General features: G+C 43.5%; 1 protein-coding gene across 1 annotated transcript in view; it reads right to left on the bottom strand.

The window, feature by feature from the left end:
* LOC308077210 (A-type potassium channel modulatory protein DPP6-like) overlaps nucleotides 1-22,889 on the bottom strand; it is a 154,097-nt gene that overhangs the window by 65,818 nt on the left and 65,390 nt on the right. The window contains exons 4-5 of the mRNA XM_080417820.1: nucleotides 4,824-4,918; nucleotides 1,900-1,974 (exon numbers count right to left, since the gene is read on the bottom strand). Of these exons, the coding sequence (XP_080273946.1) occupies nucleotides 1,900-1,974; nucleotides 4,824-4,918 (170 nt within the window). The remainder of the gene's footprint in view (nucleotides 1-1,899; nucleotides 1,975-4,823; nucleotides 4,919-22,889) is intronic.

Here is a 22,889-nt window from a genome sequence, read left to right as displayed (position 1 = left end):
AGATATCAATTAAACTTATCATAATATCAAAAAGCAAAAGCCATTCATTCATCAATGATCTTCATAGAACACGTTTTAGTGAATTCCAAGTACAGGAGACATCGACGCCATTACAGTTTGGAAACGCAGTCAACATGCAGAGATTTACACACAAAACAAGCCAAACCCTAGACTATCCTCGTTTAAAAACCTACCTCGCCAAATGGTAATGGAGTCGGTAAGTGCCGTTCACAAAACAGTCTCTAAACTGAACTTCAAATTCACTATAAACATTATTGATGACTTAATGGCTGTTGGGTTTTGATATTATGGTAAGTTTAATTGATCATATCTTGTAATAGTGTCTCTACCAGGCGATTAAACACGGTGCATATGTAAACATGTTTTGTAACAAGGAGCGAGACAAGAGGTAACCAGAAGACTCGCACCAAAACACGCTCGCCCCCATTTTTCTCACCGACCAGCGGTTCTTGTATTCTTGTATTTGTTTTACGGTTTGAAATAAGTTCAGGGTTAGGCATAGTTTTACTGAGGTTCAGTTTAGGAATAAGGTTATGTTTAGCAGTTTAGGCATAGTTTTACTGAGTTTAGGAATACCAGGTGAATACCGGCGGGTTTGCCCCGGGGCGACTGTGTTTTGGGGCGAGTGTTTTGATATTCAGACGGAGCTGGAAAGAGGGAAACAGATCTCCGGTCTCAGTGGTGCTTGTGCTGAAACTTGACTAATGCAATAAGATATAAGGATAATCTGATAAACCACATGAACCCCAGTTTACGTATTCTGGGGGGAACATATTGCCAATCTAGCTCACAGTTACAACACGTCGCGTTCCGACGCGCTGTGAGCTCATAGATTATCAATGTTTGGTCTTTTTAGTCACATATATCTTCATAATAAGTCAACTTTTCCGAGGGCGAGTGGACGATTGTGTTCCAGCTGTCCGTGTCCTTCTGATGGATTTTTCTTGGCTGACAATGTCTCTATCGTCCATAAAATAGCTCTGAAAGTGATCCAAACGATCGTGTATGATGTAACTCTATGAGGCAGATCGTTCTGTTTTCCCCCGGGACAAAATCGAATGGGCGTTCCTGGGCGTTCCTTAAATGTTCTAATATTTTTTTGACACAGAATCAATTATGTTATGGTCATGACTCACCAGGAGCCTGGATGTCTTGGTTCCAGGCTTAAAATAATTTATATAAATATTTTTCGTAAATCTCTATAGGAATAATTAATGGGTTTTCTATCTGCGGCACCACAAGATGGCTGCCACTGCTATGCCCTATATTGCATCAAGCTTGGAAGAATAAGGTTCTCCCTTAACGGGTCCTTGAAATCGTTCCACAAAACCTGGCAACCGTTCCTAGACCACATTGGCACTCTCATCATTGAAGAATCTAACAAGAAAACAATTACAGTCATAATTTATACCAGCTTGCGGCAAGCTAAACCCTGTACTAGGTTTGTGATAAAGATTCCAGTATTAAATACCATTTGGAACTCCTTTGAACACTGTTTCAAAGACATTGCGACATTTCATTATTATTAATATATGCATTTGTATGTTTCAACTTTAAAATCTGTAGTTCATTTTTTTTTTCTTTCTTCATCCTGTCAACCCAAGTTTGAATGTGACAATGTGTGGGATTTAACTCGATTAATGTCTTTTTTGTTTTGTTTAATATATTCTTTATTTCCATTTGCTCAAGGATCAGGTTACTGTCAGTTTTTCTTTTGTATTCGTTTGTTTGTTTGTTATTCTGTTGTTTGTATCAGGAAATTGCAGACCATTTTGTTGCACAAGAAATGTCTTATTATCTGTCATCTCTCCTGTCTGCATAGAACTAATAAAAAGATTTGTTAAAAAACAAGCAAACAACATGAGAAGGGACGCTTACCGGTGCCACGTTGTAGGCCAGCAACACGTGCCTCATGTCTGGGGACACCTCATACCTGCTGGCCTTGTACATTTCCTGGAGGAGAACGGAAGCAAGAAAATATGTTATTTGCATGTTATTTTTTGACAGATGCCGGGTTCGTTTGTTGACCTGGCATCCTATAGTTTGTAGAGTTTCAATGTACATTATTATCATAATTATTATTTTGATATTATGTTTAGACTGATGCAAAGTTTTTGGTTTGCCTATGATCCTATAGATCATTGGTTCTCAAAGTGGGCTCCCCACAAAATCCCCAGCAAAATTACTTAATAAACAGAAAATACATTTTCTGGTAGGTGTCAAAATCTCAGCCAATCAGGAGAAAGTACCCATTTTTAAGCTTCATTTTTATAGTGTTCCAGTTCCAATTTTGCCTGCTCATTTCTTAGTGTCATCACTTCCAATTTAACTTGTTTAATCTATATCCTGATTGAGTTCTCTATCCTGATTGGATACAATTGGAAATGGCGCGCGGGCATGTGCACATAGCCACTCAGCTCAGTGCTAGTTGAAATACTGTATTCTGGCTGTTAATACAGTGTAACTGAGGACGTAAGTGAGAACGCAATGTTATGCAAAGCAGCCAGGTTGAGGCCATTGTCGTGCATGTGGAGTACGCGCGAGCCCCCAGTCTGAACTAAGGGGTCGCCGACCCCCCTAGCACCCCCTTCAGCAAAAATAGCATATATACAAGCTCATAGTGTGTCACTTCCGGGGACACGCTATGAGCGGGGACCCCCAGGGGTCCTTGGGGGAGGGTACCATGGGGTCCCCAGCAAAAAAATGAGTTAATATAGCGTCACAATATTTTTTTACCACTTTAACCATTATTTTATACTTTGGCTATTCAGAAATAGCAGATCTACAAGCTCATAGCGGGGTTAAATGCCTAAATTGTACAAAAAGAAAGAAAAAAAGAAAAGGAAAACAGACAGAAGGATGAGACCTTTAACCATGCGTGCTATCATTTTTCATTAACGCCACGGCTGCCTTTGACGGATGGCCTGTGGCTCCCGACGCAAACAGGCGACACATTAATCTTACGCTGTGAGCTTTCTGATTTGATGGCGGACATAATGTTGTGTGTCCCGACTCGTGCCGCAACGCGACGCACGCGCCGCATTCTCTCCCTCAAACGCCCGCCCTGCTTAACCCTGACGTTAACGAGGCGTTCGCAAAGAGCAATAATGATGGATCATTTGGGGGCCTTTGATATGCTGACACTGTGACAAAAGTTTTTAATTTGGTTTACGGCCCACTGACTGCGGTCCGTTCCTTAGTTATGTGACTGGTTTAAATATGGTGGTTCTCAAACTTGGGACCCCCAAATTGGCTATATGCACAGCAGCCATTTTGTAGATAAATTGGGCTTCTTCTTACTTCATTCACAGGTGTTACCAATGATGCTAATTAAGGCTCCGTTCCATTTAGTTTAGCACAGTGGTTCTCAAACCTATTAATTTCAAGGACCCCCATGACTCTGAGAGTGTACAAATGGAATGAAATGGAGGGTTAGGGTCCATTTGGTTCCATTTGTACACTCTCAGAGTTACACACCCGTAAGGGGCCATTTGGAACCCCCTCAAGGGACCATGAGGGTCCCTGGACCACACTTTGAGACCCACTGGTGTTTCCAGTGAGCCAACATGCACATGTTTGACCAGAATGGATTTGACCATTAATTAGTATTATTGGTAACACCTGTTAAGGAAGTAAGAATTGGCCCAATGTCTTTCCAATATGGCTGGTGTAATTGTTTTGTGCCAGGGACCCCAGAATAAAATAAAAAATGTCTTTGATGTTTTATTTTTTTAAATGTAAAAATAGTAGATGTACAAGCTTGCAGCGCTATGTGAGCTTGAACATCTGCTATTTTTGAATAGTCAACGTATAAAATATGGATTAAGTGTTTAAAATGATTGTGACGCTGTATTAACACCGGAACTCCCCCCCCCCCCAAAAGGACCCCACTTTGAGAATCAATGGTTTAAATTAACCACCTCATCTGACAAAAATAGTACCAAAGAGAAAGGAGCGCATCTGTTTGGCTGGAGTAAAAATCCCTAACAAGGTGCTCTTTGGTACAGCTGGGTGACAAAGTTGATGCAAAAAAAAAGGATGAGACCAAGGCACTATCTAGTGGAAAAGTTAAAAACCCTTTAATAGTCTGGCTAATGCATAGCAAAAAATAAAAAATGCAGCGACGGGTTGTGGCAACAATGCCTTCATCAGGGGGACTAAACAAGATTGCAGAATAAACATGTCTTTTATAGGACATGACATCACAGGCTCATTACCATACAGATTGGTGGCAGGCAGTGGTGGAAAAAGTACTCAAGTTCTTTACTTACTGTAAGTAAAAGTACCAATACTGCAGTATAGAAATACTCTGTTACAAGTAAAAGTCGAGAATTAAAAAAATACTTGAGTAAAAGTACAAAAGTATTGGCATCAAAATGTATTTAAAGTACCAAAAGTAAAAGTACTAACATTTTTGAAAATAGCAGATCTACAAGCTCACAACGCGTCACGATGCGGCGCGTTATGAGCTTGTAGATCGGCAATTTTTAAATAGCCTAGGTATAAAATGGGGCTGAAGTGGTTAATGTATGTTTTATAATATCATAATTTATCTGAAAAGTAACTAAAGTTTTCAAATAATTGTAGTGGAGTAAAAGTACAATATTTGCCTCTGAGATGTAGTGGAGTAGAAGTAAAAGTATTGGAAATTAGAAATACTCAAGTAAAGTACAAAAAAACTCAAAATTGTACTTAAGTACAGTACTTAAGTAAATGTACTTAAGTAGATGTACTTTTTCCACCACTGCTGGCAGGCTAAAAAAAAACACACCAAGACAAAATGTAGACTGAATTAAACTTACAAACTTCTTGTTGTGCACCAAGACTGTCATCTCATTGGCGTCCACGTTGAACCTGACGACATCCCCTTCACGTGTGCGGTACAACAGCTCATTGCCTGCAGGAAGCAAGAGGGAGGAAGAGAGAAAGACATTAAAGTTACAGCAAACAGAGAGGGAGAAAGAGAGAGAGAGACATTAAAGTTGTACTCAAACAAAGAGGGAGGAAGAGAAAGACATTAAACCATTAAGACCGGGAACGCATCTTCTGCGTGTCATTTTTAGATTTCTTTGGCTATAGCAGATCTACAAGCTCGTAGTGCGGCACAGAGTGCCGCGCTACGAGCTTGTAGATCTGCTATTTCTTTTGTAAATCGTGAAATGTGTGCAATTCTTTTTTTTTCAAAGCAAACATTTTAACTCAAATCTTTGCTTCTGGGGATTCTACAAATGTCTTCTAAATCCTAACAGTTTTTTTTGTTTTTAAACTTATATTGCTATAATATCAGTGGTTTTCAAACATTTTTCATGTCAAGGACCCCCAAAATGATATGCATTTTCCGCGGACCCCCCCCCCCCCCCATCTCAAAATATTTTGTTCCAGGGACCCCCAGAAGCAAAGATTTGAGTAAAAATGTTTCGCTTTAAAAAATATCTATATTCAAATATTTGCACACATTTTCATGAATTTTAAAAAATAGCAGATCTACAAGCTCGTAGCGCGGCATTCGGTGCCGCGCTATGAGCTTGTAGATATGCTATTTTTGAATAGCCAAAGTGTAAAACAACGCTTTTTTAGCTCAAATCAAAAAATGACACAGATGCGTTCCCGGTCTTATTGGGTTAAAGTGTAACTGTTACTTGTTAGTCCTTCACACCTCTCTGTGGAGCTGGGGGGCTCTGTGCAGAGCTTGTCAGAGGCAGAGCTTTGACAGATACAGAGAACAAACTACAAACACTATTTTTTCACCAGCGCTCAGTGGGAGTCTGGCTAGCAGAGGGCGAGTACAGTTCACGTTAAGTTGCCCCGAAAAATATAAATAGTTTTTTTTGACAGTGTGAGTTTGATCATTCACGGTTGTGTCTCAAAAACAAACTGTGTGTCTGTGTGCAAACTAGCACACGTTTGGGAGTTTGCTTGTGTACTTTGGTGTGCATGTGAGGCTAAGTTTGTTTGTGTACTTTGGTGTGCATGTGAGGCTCCCTTCACATCTGCTGCTACTGTAGAATATACTGCTCTTTGAGGCGATGCTGAACTTTGGTAGAACCCTGGGTGGCGTACAGTGTAGTCCAGACTGCCACAATGTTCAAACGCTTCACGTCATACAGTATGGAGCAACGGAAGCTCTGAAAATGATCATAGGACAAAGCGGACGTGACGCCTCCTCCCCGCTTCTGTTTGATCTTTACAGTCACACAGACATTTGTCTTAATATAAATCTAAATAATCAAAGCATGTTATAGCTTGCTGCTTATGAGAAACGGAAATTCTACAATAAAAATGACACAGACAAACAGAGATAGAGAGATACAGACAGACAGACAGAGAGGGTCAAGTGTTTCTGGACTGATAGTGATATATCTCATGTTGTGTGAATGGGTTTCTTCCTAGTTTCTAAAAGCACTCAAAGAAGGAAACAAACTAGGCTGCACTAGCCCTCCTGCTTTCGTGCCTAGAGGGGCGGGTTTAACATCTCCGGCGAGGGAATGCGTGTGATCCCATTGGTTCACCGATCTGTCCGTCAGCCCCCGCCCCGTCAACACAACATTACGAGCGACGCCCACTGCACTCTGGTTGGTTGGGGAAATGAAACACTTCCTATACCGGGTACACCGACGTGCTGGTCCAGGCTTTTATTTTTTAGCAAAACTAAACAATAAAAGCCTGGAGATCGAGGATAGAAACAAACAAACAAAACAAAACAAAAACAACCAAACGGCAAAAAATAAAATAAATGAGAATGTATACCATGCATTGCTTTTGCACTGACAATACTAATGTAGCCTAAAATGCTGCCGTCTTCTGTGCTTAAAAAATTCAAGAGACATGTGGGACAAGTGTATGCCGGTAGAATGTTGTACAAATCTTTCATTGCGTTTAGGAAATGGAAGAATGGCACAAACAATATGCTGGATGTGTGGTGATAGGTTGGGGGTAGTCCACCTAGACTGACATTTTAAAACCCCCTGCCTGCCCTCAGAGTGCTTTTACGAGTTGTTGTTGCTCGGTAATGAAGGGCTGACAAACAAAATACAGTACTGTACATTGTAAAAAACAATTGATTGATAGAAAGGACCCCACAGCGTACTGTATTGGATGATGTGCATAGAGTTTTTTTCTGGGAGACATCGGAAAACTGACTCAAAAATACACTGTGGCATCCCTTTTGTGTACAGTCAATAACTTTACTGGATGATCAATGTTAACCCATTCAATCCGGGGACGCATCTGTGTAACCACTTAAACCATTATCTTATACTTTGGGCTATTGAAAAATAGCAGATCTACAAGCTCATAGCGTGGCACCAAGTGCCACGCTACAAGCTTGTAGATCTGCTATTTTTTTTAAATCATGACAATTGGTGCAAATCTTTTAATATTATACACAATATATACATTTTTTAAAGCGAACATTTGTAACTCCAATCTTTGCTTCTGGGGGGGGGTCCTTGGAACTGAATATTTTGAGATGGGGGTCGGCGGCCAAATACATATAACTTTGGGGGTCCTTGACGTGATAAAGTTTGCGCACCACTGATATAGAAACATACGTTTTTTCAGAAAACAGTTAGGATTTAGAAGACATTTTGGGAATCGGCCTCAGGTCTTATGGGTTCAGTTGATTCACATCTTGATTGAGATTCTATAAAAATCCTTTCAAACCCTCACTACTCTACTTTACAGACAGTCATTATTTGACTATGCACAGTATAGCTGATGCTCCTCTATCAGGGTCCTTATCAGAGAAGGATAAGTTTAATACAGACACCGTCTCCCCCTTTTCACCTTCAAGCTATCTGTGCTCCCCCATCTCATTGCTTTAGAAAACCGGCGGGCCATTTAGCGAGGTAATTAGAACGTAGAGATTGTTATGTAAAGTGGTCTCTATCACAGAGCTATGTCTAATCGTCCATTAGGAGGTGGAGAAATTACCATCACAATGACTATGAATTCATAGCAGAGTTGAATTCTTTGGAGAGCAATGCGAGACGGCTTGAGATTGACGACACCCCCTTTGTAGCAGCTATAGTACAAAAGTATTGGCATCAAAATATACTTTAAGTACCAAAAAGTAGAAGTACTCATTATGCAGAATGTCCCATTTCAAGTTTTCAAATTTGTCAAAAAAAGATCTTTTGAAAATAGCAGATCTACAAGCTGCAACAGGTTGCAACGTGACGCTTGTAGATCTGCTATTTTCAAAAAGCCAAATTATACATAGTTTTGTAATAATAATCGGTATCTACAAAGTAATTAGTAACTAAAGTTTTCAAATAATTGTAGTGGAGTAAAAAGGGCAATATTTGCCTCTTGAGATGTAGTGGAGTAGAAGTAAAAGTACAGAAAAGTGGAAATACTCCATTAAAGTAAATACCTCTAAATTGTACTTAAGTCCTGTACTTGAGCATATATGTATTTATTTACTTTACACCACTGCAAATGAGCAGGATAAAAACAAATCCTGTGCAACATAACGATGCATCTTCTCATCTTCCCCAAGTAAACTTTGCTGTTGTATATCGGAGGTTGTTTGGTATCTGGATAAATTGCTTTCCTCTTGTGTTTGTAATGTTTCTCTAACTGTTAATCACTGGGGGGGAGGAAGAGATCTTCACCGCTTAATGATTGGTGGAAATTGGGGAAAGACTACAACGGCAATCAATCACTAGTCAGACAGACTCCCTGGGCTCTATTGAGCATCTAGATTTACACCAATTACACCCCACTCTACGGTATATTCATCAATGCATCTGTCCATCCATGTGTTCATGAATCCATCCACCTATCAGTCTGTGTCTCCCCAACACCATCACTCATTCATCATCCATCCATCCATCCATCGAGGACATAGGACCACAAAAACAACCCTCAGGGCTTTTTGTGCTATCCAGAGGTCTTCAACAGGGGGTCCGCGACCCCTAGGGGGTCCACGGAGGTACTGCAGGGGGTCCGCGAAAATGTTTGATTTAAAAAAAAAAGTTAAAAAAGTTGTTATTTTTTTTCCAAAAATGTCTGTCTTTAAACATAACATGACATATTTGAATAGCTTAGTATTGAATGCACAATAACATGGTATGTTTATACATATTTTGTAGAGAAAGAAAAGGTCTTTTGCACACCTACTGGGACAACCTGTGGGTAGGAGCAGGCTCCAGGCAACCATTTGTTCATGTTTATACATATAAAACACAATTTTATACATAAATATACGATATATGTGGTGGCCTACCCCCTACCCTACGAGGTAGGGGGTCCCTGCTCCATCACCCCATCAGTTTGGGGGTCCCTGGTCTGAAAAGGTTGAAGACCCCAGAGTCTAAGCATTGTATAACTGTACTGTTTTTGCAAACTGTTAATATTAAGACCGGAAACGCATGATATGTGTCATTTATTTATTTATTTGGCTATTAAAAAATAGCAGATATACAAGCTCATAGCGTGGCACTATGAGCTATGAGTGGGGGGTGGGTTAGGTTAAGACTTTGACAGGGGTCAGTTTGGAATTGCGGCCTCCTGAAGGCGTTTCTTCAGGGCAGTTTTGAAAGGGAGTAGGGTTTTACACTCCTTTTGGTAGGGCATTCCACATTTTTGTTGCATAGCATGAGAACGAGTTCATTCCCTTTGTTGTGCCAAATCTGGGTTGTATAGGATCCGTGGAGCTGCCTCTGGTGTTGTGATCGTGGACTTCATTTACGTTTTTGAAATATTTAGACAGGTACAGGGGCATCCCGATGTTGTGTCGTATCTTGAAGACCAGGCCCAATGTAAGTTGCTGTACTCTGTCCTCAACCCTGAGTCATCCAATCCTAGCAAAAAATGATTGAGGCCAAGAAGTAGCCTCGTTTTGGGATGTGTGGAGCCTTGTTTTTAAGGCCTTGGTGGTGTTGTGATACCATGAGGAGCATGCATAATCGAAATGACCGTGTATGAGGGCCCCTGCAAGAATCTTCAAGGTATTCTTACTGACTAGAGAGGAAATCCTATACAAGCTCTGGAAGCTCCTTCAGGTGGAAAGGGCTTCTTTCAGACTGCTGGTCAAATCCTTTTAGGACTGCCGCTCGCCGAAAGCGTTAGATCTACAAGCTAACAGTGGTGTAAAGTAACCTTACTCAAGTACTGTACTTAAGTACAATTTTGAGCTACTTTTACTTTACTGGAGTATTTCCAAATGTCTATACTTTTACTTGTACTCCACTACATCTCAGAGGCAAATATTGTACTTTTACTCCACTACAATTATTTGAAAACTTTAGTAACTAGTTACTTTGTAGATGTACAGTATATTGTAAAACATAAATGTACCACTTTTTTATACCTAGGCTATTTGAAAATACAAGCTCACAACGGGTCGCACCGTGACGTGGTTGTGAGCTTGTAGATCTGCTATTTTCAAACAGTTTAGTACTTTTACTTTTGGTATTTTAAAGGTAGGGTAAGTGATATATATATATATTTTTTTTTGTGTTTTTTGTTAAAAAGGTTAAAGTACTATATTCTGATAGTAATCATTGCTACAGAGCGTTTGTTCGGTCACAGGGGTCTCTCCAGCTCTTTAGTAAACAGAATATAGTACATTTTCAGGTAGGTGACACATTTTAAGCCAATCAGGAGAGAGCACTGAAAATTCATTTTCTGTTTAATAAAGAGCTGGAGAGACATGGGAGACTCCTTATATGGACAGGACACTCTATAGTAACGAGCACTATCAGAACATAGACCCATTTTGCAATTATTTGAATAATTGCAAATCACTTACCCTACCTTTAAGTACATTTAATAATACAATACTACTATATTACTTTTACTCAAGTAAATTTTGAATTCCGGACAGTGTCCCGGGTGTCAGACCGAGACACATCTTTTAGAAATCTGTTTAGAATCTCATTTCAAAACCACCCCCCAGGAAAAGTGTTATAATGGCAAAAAAAAAATCTGTTTTCCATGTGGTGCCGACTGCATGATTTCCCTTTGGATGTCGGGCCAAAAAAAAAAAGTGGTATCTGGGCTGCCCGTCTGGACATCACAGTCCGTTTCATCTTGAGACGATTTGCTGAGCTTATCCCTCTCCTCTCCACGTATGCCCCACAGCTCCTCAGATACAGTACGTCCCTCCATCTGCTGCTGCATGTCTTCAGCCATCCCGCTGACTTCGTCGTTTTTGGAGCGTAACCTTTTTCTCTCCTCACCCACTCTCGCTCTTACATTCTTTTGTATAAGAATCCTTTCAAACCCTCACTATTCTACTTTAAAGAGTCATTATTTGACTATGCACAGAGTAGATGATGCCGTTACTCTGTCAGGGTCCTTTATCAGAGAAGGATACATTTAACCCATTAAGACCTGAGATAGCCGCGGACCCCCCATCTCAAAATATTTTCGTTCCAGGGACCCCCCCCCCAGAAGCAAAGATTTGAGTTAAGTATTGTAGCGGCCCTTGGATATGAATGATGACGAAGGTGGATGGTTTCAACGGGTGTATTTATTCTCTTCTTCAACACTGAATTGAAGCTGTATTCGAACACCGTGAACACTATAAAATAGAAATAAATACTGTTACAATCATATTAAATAATGTCATAGTTTCATTCAACAATAAAATCAGTGCATTTCAAAGCATCACTTTCAAAGTACAATTCAACAACAAAATAGTTAATTTATAGTTGATATAATTCAGTGAATTAATAACCCATTTCAAATGTAAAGCCAAACGAAAATGTACCATAACCAAATCAAAATACCAGACAAACAATGAAAGATCCCAAACTAAATCAGAAAGACAATCCAAACAAACAAACAAACAAAAGAACACTCCTGTACCTCACTCCGCTACCCAGGGGTGCTATACTGGGCTGGGCTGCTTACAAAGCCACCTTGGCTTCAGGTAACATCAAACAATCATTTGTTTGATGTTCAATCGTTGCACCAAACGTCACAACGGGCACGTGTCGCGCTGATTAGGAGACACGTTGGTGCGTGCTACTGTGTGTCTCTCTCTGAATGAATGGGTCTGTCCGTGTGTGAAGCTAGCATGCCTCAATAAGACCGCAGGAGTAACCGGAAGTGTCAAAATAAAGGTAGCCCAAAACACACAGGAAGTGTCAAAATAAAGTAAACCAAAATAAGCAAAGTAAATAAATTATTAACTTCAAACTAAAGAAAACAATTGAAGTTAAAAGGAACAAGTGTCACAGACACTTACAAGTATATTCACTTTAAAAATATAAATATTCAAAGATTTTCACTAATTTTCTGGATTTTTCTAAAAATAGCAGATATACAAGCTCATGGCGAGCTTGTATATCTGCTATTTTTTGAATAGCCCAAAGAAATCTATAGCCATCCCGCTGACTACATCGTTTTTGGAGCGTAACCTTTTCTCTCCTCAGCCACTCCCGCTCTTACATTCTTTTCAAAGGACGTGACACCACCCCCCCCACCATCTTTTCTTTCACATCCTCCACAGGGCGTTCTATCTCCCTTTACAATCTCCCTCGCACTCTTTCTCTCTTTACCTGCCCCCCCCCCCCCCCCCCCGGCTCTCTCTCTCTTTCTTTCTCTCCTCTATCTTCCTAATTTATTTTCTCTTCGGACTATAAGCCGCGACTTTTTTCCAATTTTTCGACCCTGCGGCTTATATAACGGTGCGGCTTATCTATGGATTTTTACAGCTAACGGCCACTAGGGGACCTCCTAAATCTATGGATTTAACACCCGCGGCTTATAGTCCAGTGCGGCTTATATATGTACAAATCATTCAATTTAGCTGCTGCGGCTTATATTCAGGTGCGGCTTATAGTGCGAAAATTACGGTATTTTATACTTTGGCTATTCAAAAATAGCAGATCTGTGAGCTCGTAGATCAGCTATTTTTGAAAAATCCTGATTTTTTTTTTTGCAATATATATCTTTGAATATATATATATTTTTAAAGGGAACATTTGTGACTCAAATCTTTGCTTCTGGGGGGGGGGGGGCCTGGAACTAAATATTTTGAGATGGGGGCCAAATACATTTTGGGGGTCCTGGACATGAAGAAGTTTGAGAACCACTGATCTAGCAACATCTCAAAACGTTTTGTTCCAGGAACCCCCCAGAAGCAAAGATTTGAGTTACAAAATGTTCACTTTAAGAAATATATATTCAAAGATTAGCAAAAAAAGATTAGCAAGATTTTTCAAAAATAGCAGATCTACAAGCTCATGGCGCGGCACCGAGTGCCCCGCGCCATGAGCTTGTAGATCTGCTATTTTTGAATAGCCAAAGAAAATCTGGATGCGTTTGCCGGATTGAATGGATTAATACAGCCTGGTGCCCAGGGCACAGCCCTCACCCTGTTCCACTCAGGAGAGGGAAAGGAAGAAAACAGAGAGAGAGGGAGAGAGAGAGAGGAAGAAGAGAGATGTGGAAAAGATATGGGAGACGGAGCTAAATCAAGTGTGTGGGAGAGAGATAAACGTGCGATAAGGTACAAACAGGTTCCGAGAAGAGTGAGAGAAGGATTGCCGTGCCTGTGATTTAGCTTCACAGATTTCCCTTCAGAGACGCACATTATTCACCTCACACACAGAGGTAATTTAACATACTAGATCGTTCTACTTAACCTTCGTTCTCCTGCTCTGATCTTTCCCCTCGCCCCTTTCCTGCTCTGTCTAGTTTCATTTATTTCTTTTTACGATTACTCTTCACTGTAAACCGTAGGTAGTATAGGCATCGTCATTAATGCTTTGACCAAGCCATCATACAAGGAGTATGATGGATTCATTTAGGATGGGAGAACGTTGTGGTTCTCAAAACTTTTTTGTCTCAAGGACCCCCAAATTGATATGCATTTGGCCACGGACCCCTATCTGAAAATGTTTTGTGCCACGGAACCCCAGAAGCAAAGAATGTTAAAAATCTTCGCTTTATAAAAAGAAAATCATATTCAAAGACTTGCACACATTTTAATTTGTTTTCCAAAAAAGCAGCGTGCCACGCTATGAGCTTGCATATCAGCTATTTTTGAACAGCCAAAGTATAAAATATGGTTCAAGTGGTTGAAAATGATTCTGACGCCATATTAACTAATTTTGCTGCGGACCCCCTGGTACACCCCCCCAAAGGACCCCTGGGGGTCCCCGGACCCCACTTTGAGAACCAACGTGCTAAATTGCTGCTGTACAGCATGCCATAATTGACCAGCTTCCTGAGTATGTCATACCACTCTACTAACTTTTCCATCTCCTTTCCCCACTTGCTGCGTTCTTTGAGGTGCAACAAAGAATGATTTATTCACTTCGGCGGCTGTGCTTTTCCAGTCGCAGGGGATTGTTCTCCCTTCCGCTTTCCTTGTTTATAACAGCTGAGAAGGCAGACTGCTGCTCTATGCCAAAAGAGCACTCAGCAGGCAGGGGTTCAACTTAGGAAAGAGGATCCCTATCAACCAGATTACTTAAGAGAAATGACAGTCCATCACCTATGACTCATGTCTACTCTACTCTGTATATATAGTGTTTTATATTTGATGATATTGTATTGTTGTCATTTTTTTATGCTATGTTGATAGCAGGGAACATTTTTTGATTAAAATAATGTTTGGAATTGTATAGGAAGGGGGCGTGTCAGATAAAATGAATATCAAACATCTAAATACTGAATCAAGCAACTTAAAAACTGTCTGGGGTGCTCGTAGACGTTAAAATGACCCCAATTTTTTTTTGAAGGTGAAATATCCCTTTAAGCAATTACAGCCCGTCCCCATTGGCCGTCTAAGAGCCCCTACCAAGTGTGGGGCCATTAGCATGCTGGGAACTGGAGTTATGGCTGTTTAAACCCCAGCCAATAGGAACACAGAGGGGGCGGAGCAATTATGCACCTGTGGTCCCTGGTGTGGCTATTCTGATGGCAGTTCCCTGACCAGTGTTGGTGCCAAGTTTGGTGCGGATCGGAGCAACGGTGCGCCTCGCCGGACCGCATGTTACGTTTGTGACGTCCGTCCGTCCGCCCACCCGCCCTCTATAGACAATTTTAATACAGGATAAAGTGTTCAATCAATGCGACTATTGCCTCACTTCAAAAAGCATCATCAGTACTCTGAAGAAACACCGCTTTAAAACACTGAAGTGAATCGAGAACTCCATGATTTTGACATCAAGAAGTGGCCCATAGAACTACTTTTAGTATCGCGTCCTTTCTGCATGGATTAAAGATAAATAAAATCTCACAACTGAAAACATGTGTATGGCCTAATGTGTGATTTTTTAAACAGTGTTTCGTGTGCGCGCACACACACACACACACACACACACACACACACACACACACACACACACACACACACACACACACACACACACACACACACACACACACACACACACACACACACACACACACACACACACAGGGCTGGGTGGAGGGGACCCCCTCCGCAGGGACATGGTGGTACTTTGGACTTTCGGAATTTTCAAAAAAAAAACAGGCGACACGGCGCCCGCCTCTACCCAGACAAGGCACCCCAATCCTGGGTACGGGGCTGGGTGTAGGGGACCCCCCAGTCGGCCCTCCACGCACCTGTGGGAAAATTCCTTGAGGCAGGAAGGCAGAGGCCGAAGACAGAACTCTGTTTGGGGGGGGTGACTGAAGCTCAAGAGATTCCATCAACGGTAAAACTGTGTACATATTGAGTGTGTTCCTTAGAAAAGCCTGATCCTTCGTCTGCCTCGAAGATGAAAACTAAGTCAGATTCGGAATAGACTTCACATGACACGATCACAGATGTAAAAGAGTGGGTGAATTTTTGTGCGTGTGCGAGCTCTCAATACTGCAGTTACAAGAATAGTTAGAATAGTGAAGAGAGAACAGAGACAAAAGGAATGCGTAACACAGAACAGGTCGACAACGGGCAGGGCACAGACACATCAAATATACAAAGTCCAATATACTGTACACTGGAATTTACAACGTGGTTATACAGATGGTGGAAGTTATTATTAAGTGGCTGGATCTCTAACCTAGACAGCAACATCCTCAGTGTTCATCTAACTCGATGTAAGAAACAAAGCATTTTCACAGTTTCTCAGGAGTAAATTAAGGCTGATCATTTTACAGTGTGAATGTTGGCCATGGTCATTGCTAATGCTGTTGTAAAGTAAAACAGAAATATATGTGCTTAGATCAGTGGCGTCCCCAGGATTTACATTTAGGGGAGGCGAGATCTTAGTTACTTAGTGACCGCCTGCCCTGCCTCTACGGTGGGTACGCCACTGGCTTAGATAGACAAAGGGCATCGTTATTATCATTTTAACCCATTAAGACCTGAGGCCGCTTCTAAAAATGTTTTCTAAATCCTAAAAAAAAAAAAAAAAAAAAAAAATCAAGATTTTTCAAAAATAGCAGATCTGCAAGCTCATAGCGCGGCACTCGGTGCCGCGCTATGAGCTTGTATATCTGCTATTTTTGAATAGCCAAATAAATCTAAAGTGACACAGATGCGTTACAAGTCTTAATGGGTAGAGGGCTAGAGGCCCATATATCAACTCTGCTTTTCAGGATTCAAGTGGCAGATCTACAAGCTCGAGAGGTTTAAGGTTGTATATCTATCTGCTACTTTTGATGCTTTTGTGTGACAATCAAGTAGGGCGTTAATTTACCCCAAAAAACACAAAAGGTTTCTGCCCGACAGCAACTATGTACTATATTACAACAAGATTTGAAAACACCAGTGCGAAGGATGGAAGGAAGGAAGGAGGGAAGGAAGGAAGGAAGGAAGCTAGCTGCCCATGTAGCTCCTGTGCTGTGAGTGGTATCATTAACCCATTCAATCCGGGAACGCATCTCTGTCATTTTATGTGTCTTTGGCTATTCAAAAATAGCAGATCTACAAGCTCATAGCGCGGCAACCGGTGCTCATGAGCTTGTAGATCTGTTATCTTTGAAAAATCGTGAAAATGTGTGCTCATCTTTGAATATATATATTTTTTAAGCAAACATTTGTAAAATATGTTGTTCCATGGACCTCCAGAAGCAAAGATTTTATTTAAAAATGTTGTTTCAAAGAATATATGTATTCAAAGATTTGCACAAATGTTCCAAGATTTTTCAAAAATAGCAGATCTACAAGCTTGTAGCGCGGCACTCGGTGCCGCACTACAAGCTTGTAGATCTGCTATTTTTTAATAGCGAAAGTATAAACTAATGGTTATAGCTCAATTCTAAATTGACACAGATGCGTTCCCGGTCTTAAAGGGTTAACCTCGAGGTGAGCTGAGGTCATGGTGTTAAGCTCAGGACAAAATGTGATTTTTCTTGTCCGTTCCGGGTCAGTCGTCCGCGCTGAAGGCTGCAGATGATGGCTGTCCTGATAAATGTGATACAAGCAGGCTCGCTTGCTAGAATTATAGCAGGTGTCTTCGTGGCTAAATTAACCCTCCAAGGGCGTAATGCAGTCTTAAATCTCTGCTGCCCTTTGACTCAGGGCGTGCTATACAAAAAGTGGATAGGGTTCATAAAGGATTCTAATTAAAAAGAACACGCAATCCCCCACTTCCGGGATTTTCCAACAATTCCACTTCACTGCTGATCCTCTCCAATGAATCATCACCTTACCGTGGTGGAGAGGTTTGTGTGCCCCAATGAACCTGGGAGCTGTGTTGTCGGGAGCCTAGTGCTCCTGGTAGGGTCTCCCATGGCAAAGTGGTCTCGGGGGAGGGGCCAGACTAAGAATGGTTCACCAAACACTTCATGGACAATTCAAGACGAAGTGATGCGACCCGGCCCGGAGGAAGCCCGGGGCCCTCCTCTGGAGCCAGGCCCGGAGGAAGGGCTCGTCAGCGAGCGCCTGGTGGCCGGGCTAACCACGGAGCCCGGCCGGGCACAGCCCGAAGAAGGAACGTGGGCAGATCTTCGCCGCCACGTGGGCCCACCACCCGCGATCGGAACCAGTGGGGTCGGGTGCACTGTCAGATGGGTGGCAGTGACAGCAGAGGTTCCAGACGGACCAATCAGGGGCAGCAGAGGCTGACTTTTGGGACGTGGAACGTAACTACGCTGGTGGGGAAGGAGCCTGAGCTGGTGCGGGAGGCAGAGCGCTACCGGTTAGACCTGGTGGGGCTTGCCTCCACACATAGCAAGGACTCTGGAACCAAACTCCTGGACAAGGGGTGGACCTTGTTTTATTCTGGAGTTGCTCAGGGTGTGAGGTCTCAGGCGGGTGTGGGGATACTCACAAGCCCCCGGCTGAGTGCCATCACGTTGGGGTTCACCCCGGTGGACAAGAGAGTCGCCTCCCTCCGCCTAAGGGTTGATGGGGGGAAAACTCTGACTGTTGTCTGTGCGTACGCGCCAAACAAGAGTTCAGAGTATTCGGCCTTTTTGGATACCCTGCATGGGGTCCTGCATGGGGCTCCGGTGGGGGATTCCATAGTCTTGCTGGGGGACTTCAACGCACACGTGGGCAATGACGGGGATACTTGGACTGGCGTGATTGGGAGGAACGGTCTCCCTGATCTGAACCTGAGTGGTGGCTTGTTATTGGATTTCTGTGCTAGTCATGGACTGACAATAACAAACACCATGTTCAAACATAAGGATGCTCATAAGTGTACTTGGTACCAGAGTACCCTAGGCCAAAGATCAATGATCGATTTTGTAATCGTATCAGCTGATCTGAGGCCGCATGTTCTGGACACTCGGGTGAAGAGAGGGGCGGAACTGTCAACTGATCACCATCTGGTGGTGAGTTGGTTCAGATGGCGGGGGAAGCCTCTGGACAGACCTGGCAAACCCAAGCGTGTAGTGCGGGTGAACTGGGAACGTTTGGAGGAGACCTCTGTTCGGAAGGAATTTAACTCCCACCTCCGGCGGGACTTCTCTGGCATCCCTGTGGAGGTTGGGGGCATTGAACAGGAATGGGCAATGTTCAAAGCCTCTATTGCTAAAGCTGCGGCTGTGAGCTGTGGTCAGAAGGTCTTAGGTGCCTCAAGGGGCGGTAACCCTCGAACACCCTGGTGGACAGCGGTGGTCAGGGAAGCCGTCCGACTGAAGAAGGAGGCCTATCGGGGTATGATATCCCAGGGGACTCCAGAGGCAGTTGCAAGGTACCGACAGGCCCGAAGGGCGGCAGCCACAGCTGTGACGGAGGCTAAGCAGCGGGTGTGGGAGGAGTTCGGGGAATCCATGGAGAAGGACTTTCGGGCGGCACCAAAGTTGTTCTGGACGACCATACGGCACCTCAGGAGGGGAAAGCGGGGAACCATCCAAGCTGTATACAGCAAGGATGGGGCTCTGCTGACTTCAAGTGAGGAAGTCGTAGGGAGGTGGAAGGAACACTTTGAGGAACTCCTAAACCCAATGACATCAGACCCACCCTCCCTGACAGGAGCAGAGCCTGAGGATGATGGGGGATCGGCGTCAATCTCCCGGAAGGAAGTCACTGAGGTAGTTAAACAACTCCACAGTGGCAAAGCTCCGGGGGTTGATGAGATTCGTCCAGAAATGCTGAAGGCTCTGGGTGTTGAGGGGCTGTCTTGGTTGATACGTCTTTGCAACATCGCGTGGAAGTCTGGGACAGTACCGAGGGAGTGGCAGACTGGGGTGGTGGTCCCACTTTTCAAAAAGGGGGACCAGAGGTTGTGTGCCAATTACAGAGGTATCACATTACTCAGCCTCCCTGGGAAAGTTTATGCCAAGGTACTGGAAAGGAGGGTCCGGCCGATAGTCGAACCTCAGATTCAAGAGGAGCAATGTGGTTTCCGTCCTGGTCGTGGAACAACTGACCAACTCTTTACTCTGGCAGGGATCCTGGAGAGGGCCTGGGAGTATGCATATCCGGTCTACATGTGTTTTGTGGATTTGGAGAAGGCATATGACCGGGTCCCCCGGGAGTTTCTGTGGGAGGTGCTGCGGGAATATGGGGTGAGGGGGACCTTGTTGAGGGCCATCCAATCTCTGTACGCCCAAAGCGAGAGCTGTGTCCGTGTGCTCGGCAGTAAGTCGGATTATTTTCCAGTGGGGGTTGGTCTCAGACAGGGCTGCGCCTTGTCACCTATCCTGTTTGTGATTTTCATGGACAGGATCTCGAGGCGAAGTCGTGGCGGAGAGGGTATACGGTTCGGTGAGCTAAGGGTTGCGTCACTGCTTTTTGCGGATGATGTGGTCCTGATGGCACCATCGGTCCGGGACCTTCAGCTCTCACTGGATCGGTTCGCAGTCGAGTGTGCGTCGGCTGGGATGAAAATCAGCATCTCCAAATCTGAGGCCATGGTTCTCAGCAGGAAACCGGTGGATTGTGCAGTCCGGGTAGGGAATGAGGCTTTGCCCCAGGTGAAGGAGTTTAAGTATCTCGGGGTCTTGTTCACGAGTGAGGGGAGGACGGAGCAGGAGATCAGCCGGAGAATCGGAGCAGCAGGAGCGGTATTGCAGTCGCTGTACCGCACTGTGGTGACGAAAAGAGAGCTGAGCCAGAAGGCAAAGCTCTCGGTCTTCCGAGCAATCTTCGTTCCTACTCTCACCTATGGTCATGAAGTGTGGGTCATGACCGAAAGAATAAGGTCGCGGGTACAAGCGGCCGAAATGAGTTTTCTCAGACGGGTGGCTGGCATCTCCCTTAGAGATAGGGTGAGAAGTTCGGTCACCCGGGAGAGACTCGGAGTAGAGTCGCTGCTCCTTCGCTTGGAAAGGAGCCAGCTTAGGTGGTTCGGGCATCTAGTACGGATGCCTCCCGAGCGTCTCCCTAGGGAGGTCCTCGCTGCACGTCCCACTGGGAGGAGACCCCGGGGCAGACCAAGGACCAGATGGGCGGATTACATCTCCACACTGGCCTGGGAACGCCTCGGGATCCCCCAGGAGGAAGTTGCTAATGTTGCTCAGGAGAGGAAGGTCTGGAGCTCTCTGCTGGAACTGTTGCCCCCGCGACCCGACTCCGGATAAGCGGTTGAAGATGGATGGATGGATGGATGCTGATCAGAGAAGGAATTCTAGAAAAGAATGGCCCATGAGTCTAATGGCCCATGAGTCCTGTGCAATTTGAATTCAACCTCCGTGCTACCTGATGAATGGATGAAGGGACGTTTTATGAAAGTAAAGGGCCACGTTCAGAAAAGGTCTGTTTGCTTGGTTTAATAGTCCGTCATATTGTATGTATTCAATGTCCGTCCGTCCGCGGCATTCATCAGGCCGGAATACGATGGACAATTAAAGCAAATAGCCATTTTCTGAGTGCGAACCATTCTTTTTATAAATGTTTACAGTTTAACCACTGAGTGGAGTCCCTAAAGGGTCTATACTGGAGTCTTTTCTGTTTTCTGTTATTGTGGGGAAAGCTTTGGCAGAAAATAGCCGATCGAAAAAGATCCCCACGATAAGGATAGTGGGGTTTAAGGGGTTAATAGGACAACGCGCCAGGCGGTCAGAGCGCAGTAGCAGTAGAAACAAACAAATGAGCGACAGAAGAGACAAATGGTGAGCCCGTCAAAATAAATAAAGTCTAGAAAATATAAAACCTCCCAGGGCCATAATACAGCTTGCGTTTTTCAGAACATGATTCATCATTATGAGCAAAGTCAATCAAGGTCAGTCCCTTGCTTCATTTTTCACAGCCCGGTCTATAGCTGTGAATTCAATAAAATACTATAATAAAAAGCAAGGCAGCCGCACATTTTTGCAAGAGAGAAAATCATTATTTCCATATTTTCTTGCTTGGCATTAATGCCATGTGACTGTTGAAAGCAAAAAGTACATAGGCCTATTTGCTTCGGGAAGTTTGAGTAATTAAACAAACATAAAGAGGTGAGGACTATGGCTTTGGCACAACTGAATTACTTGATGGGAGGCAAAACACTCAGCTTTTCAGCAGTGTTGAATACAGCTAAGCTCTTTACTCTCTGTGATGAGACGCCTAAGTGAATTCAAAGGATTGTAAGTCTATATGCCGGATATGTCATGAACGCAAGGACACCGAGAATTATGACAATTGTGGATTTGAAGGAGGCACAGCCACAATAGACTTCCAATGAAGGCCGAGTGTACACAAGTGAAACAAAAGTACACTGTATAACCGTTTAAACGAGGCCTCTGACAACTAGGTGGTTACTAAACACTACCACTACGAGGAAAACAAAGAAACTGCATTTTCCATGAGGAGAGATAACGAAATATTTGTTCTCAATGGCGGGTTTGCTTTCCTAGAACGGTGTTCTCTCAAACAGCGGGGGCCTGTTGAAGCCCAGGCAGAAGTCGAAACTAGCTGAAACTAGAAAAGTGGATCTTCGTTAGGCCAAGGTTGCCTATATACCCAGGGCTGTTGTCAGTCGAAACGGCCATGAACGCACTCGACATATTGAACGGATAATGTGAGGGGTGAAAAATACATCAATGCTCAGTTTCGCCGTTGCTCACGGCAGGTCAGGGTAGTCCCAATTTGAAACAAATGCCTTCTTCATCACTTATTCTCGCTCGCTCACGTTGCTCAGCTGGTGCATGCGTTTTTGATTGTCTTTAGGGACAGATTAATCTTACATTTTGTGAATAGCAAACAAAAGAAGGTTCCATTCCCAGTCCCTAAAAACATCGCCAAAAAATGTTTTGCCCGTTTGGACAGCCAGAGAGCAGACTTCATTTGCGCGAATATTTTTGTTTTACTTGCCCCGGGCAATCGGGCAACCACTAGGGGCCGTGTCCACCAAGACTTTATTTCCTGTATGTTTCTAATTGTTCACAACGGGAGCGCCGTGTTTTGCCTTTTTATCTGCTTGCCGAGAGCTGAAATATTTTCAACCTGGGTGTTTGGAAGTGTTTTTTTAGGCGAGCGCCGTGCGTTTTCAGCTGGGAAGACGGAAGAGACACTTTGGTGGACACATTGCCTCGTGTCAACCCGGGCAGCCAATCAGAGC

The sequence above is a fragment of the Gymnoscopelus braueri genome (genome assembly GCF_963280865.1).
Source record: "Gymnoscopelus braueri genome assembly, chromosome: 21".
NCBI lineage: Eukaryota > Metazoa > Chordata > Actinopteri > Myctophiformes > Myctophidae > Gymnoscopelus > Gymnoscopelus braueri.
This window is presented reverse-complemented; position numbering and strand designations above follow the sequence as displayed.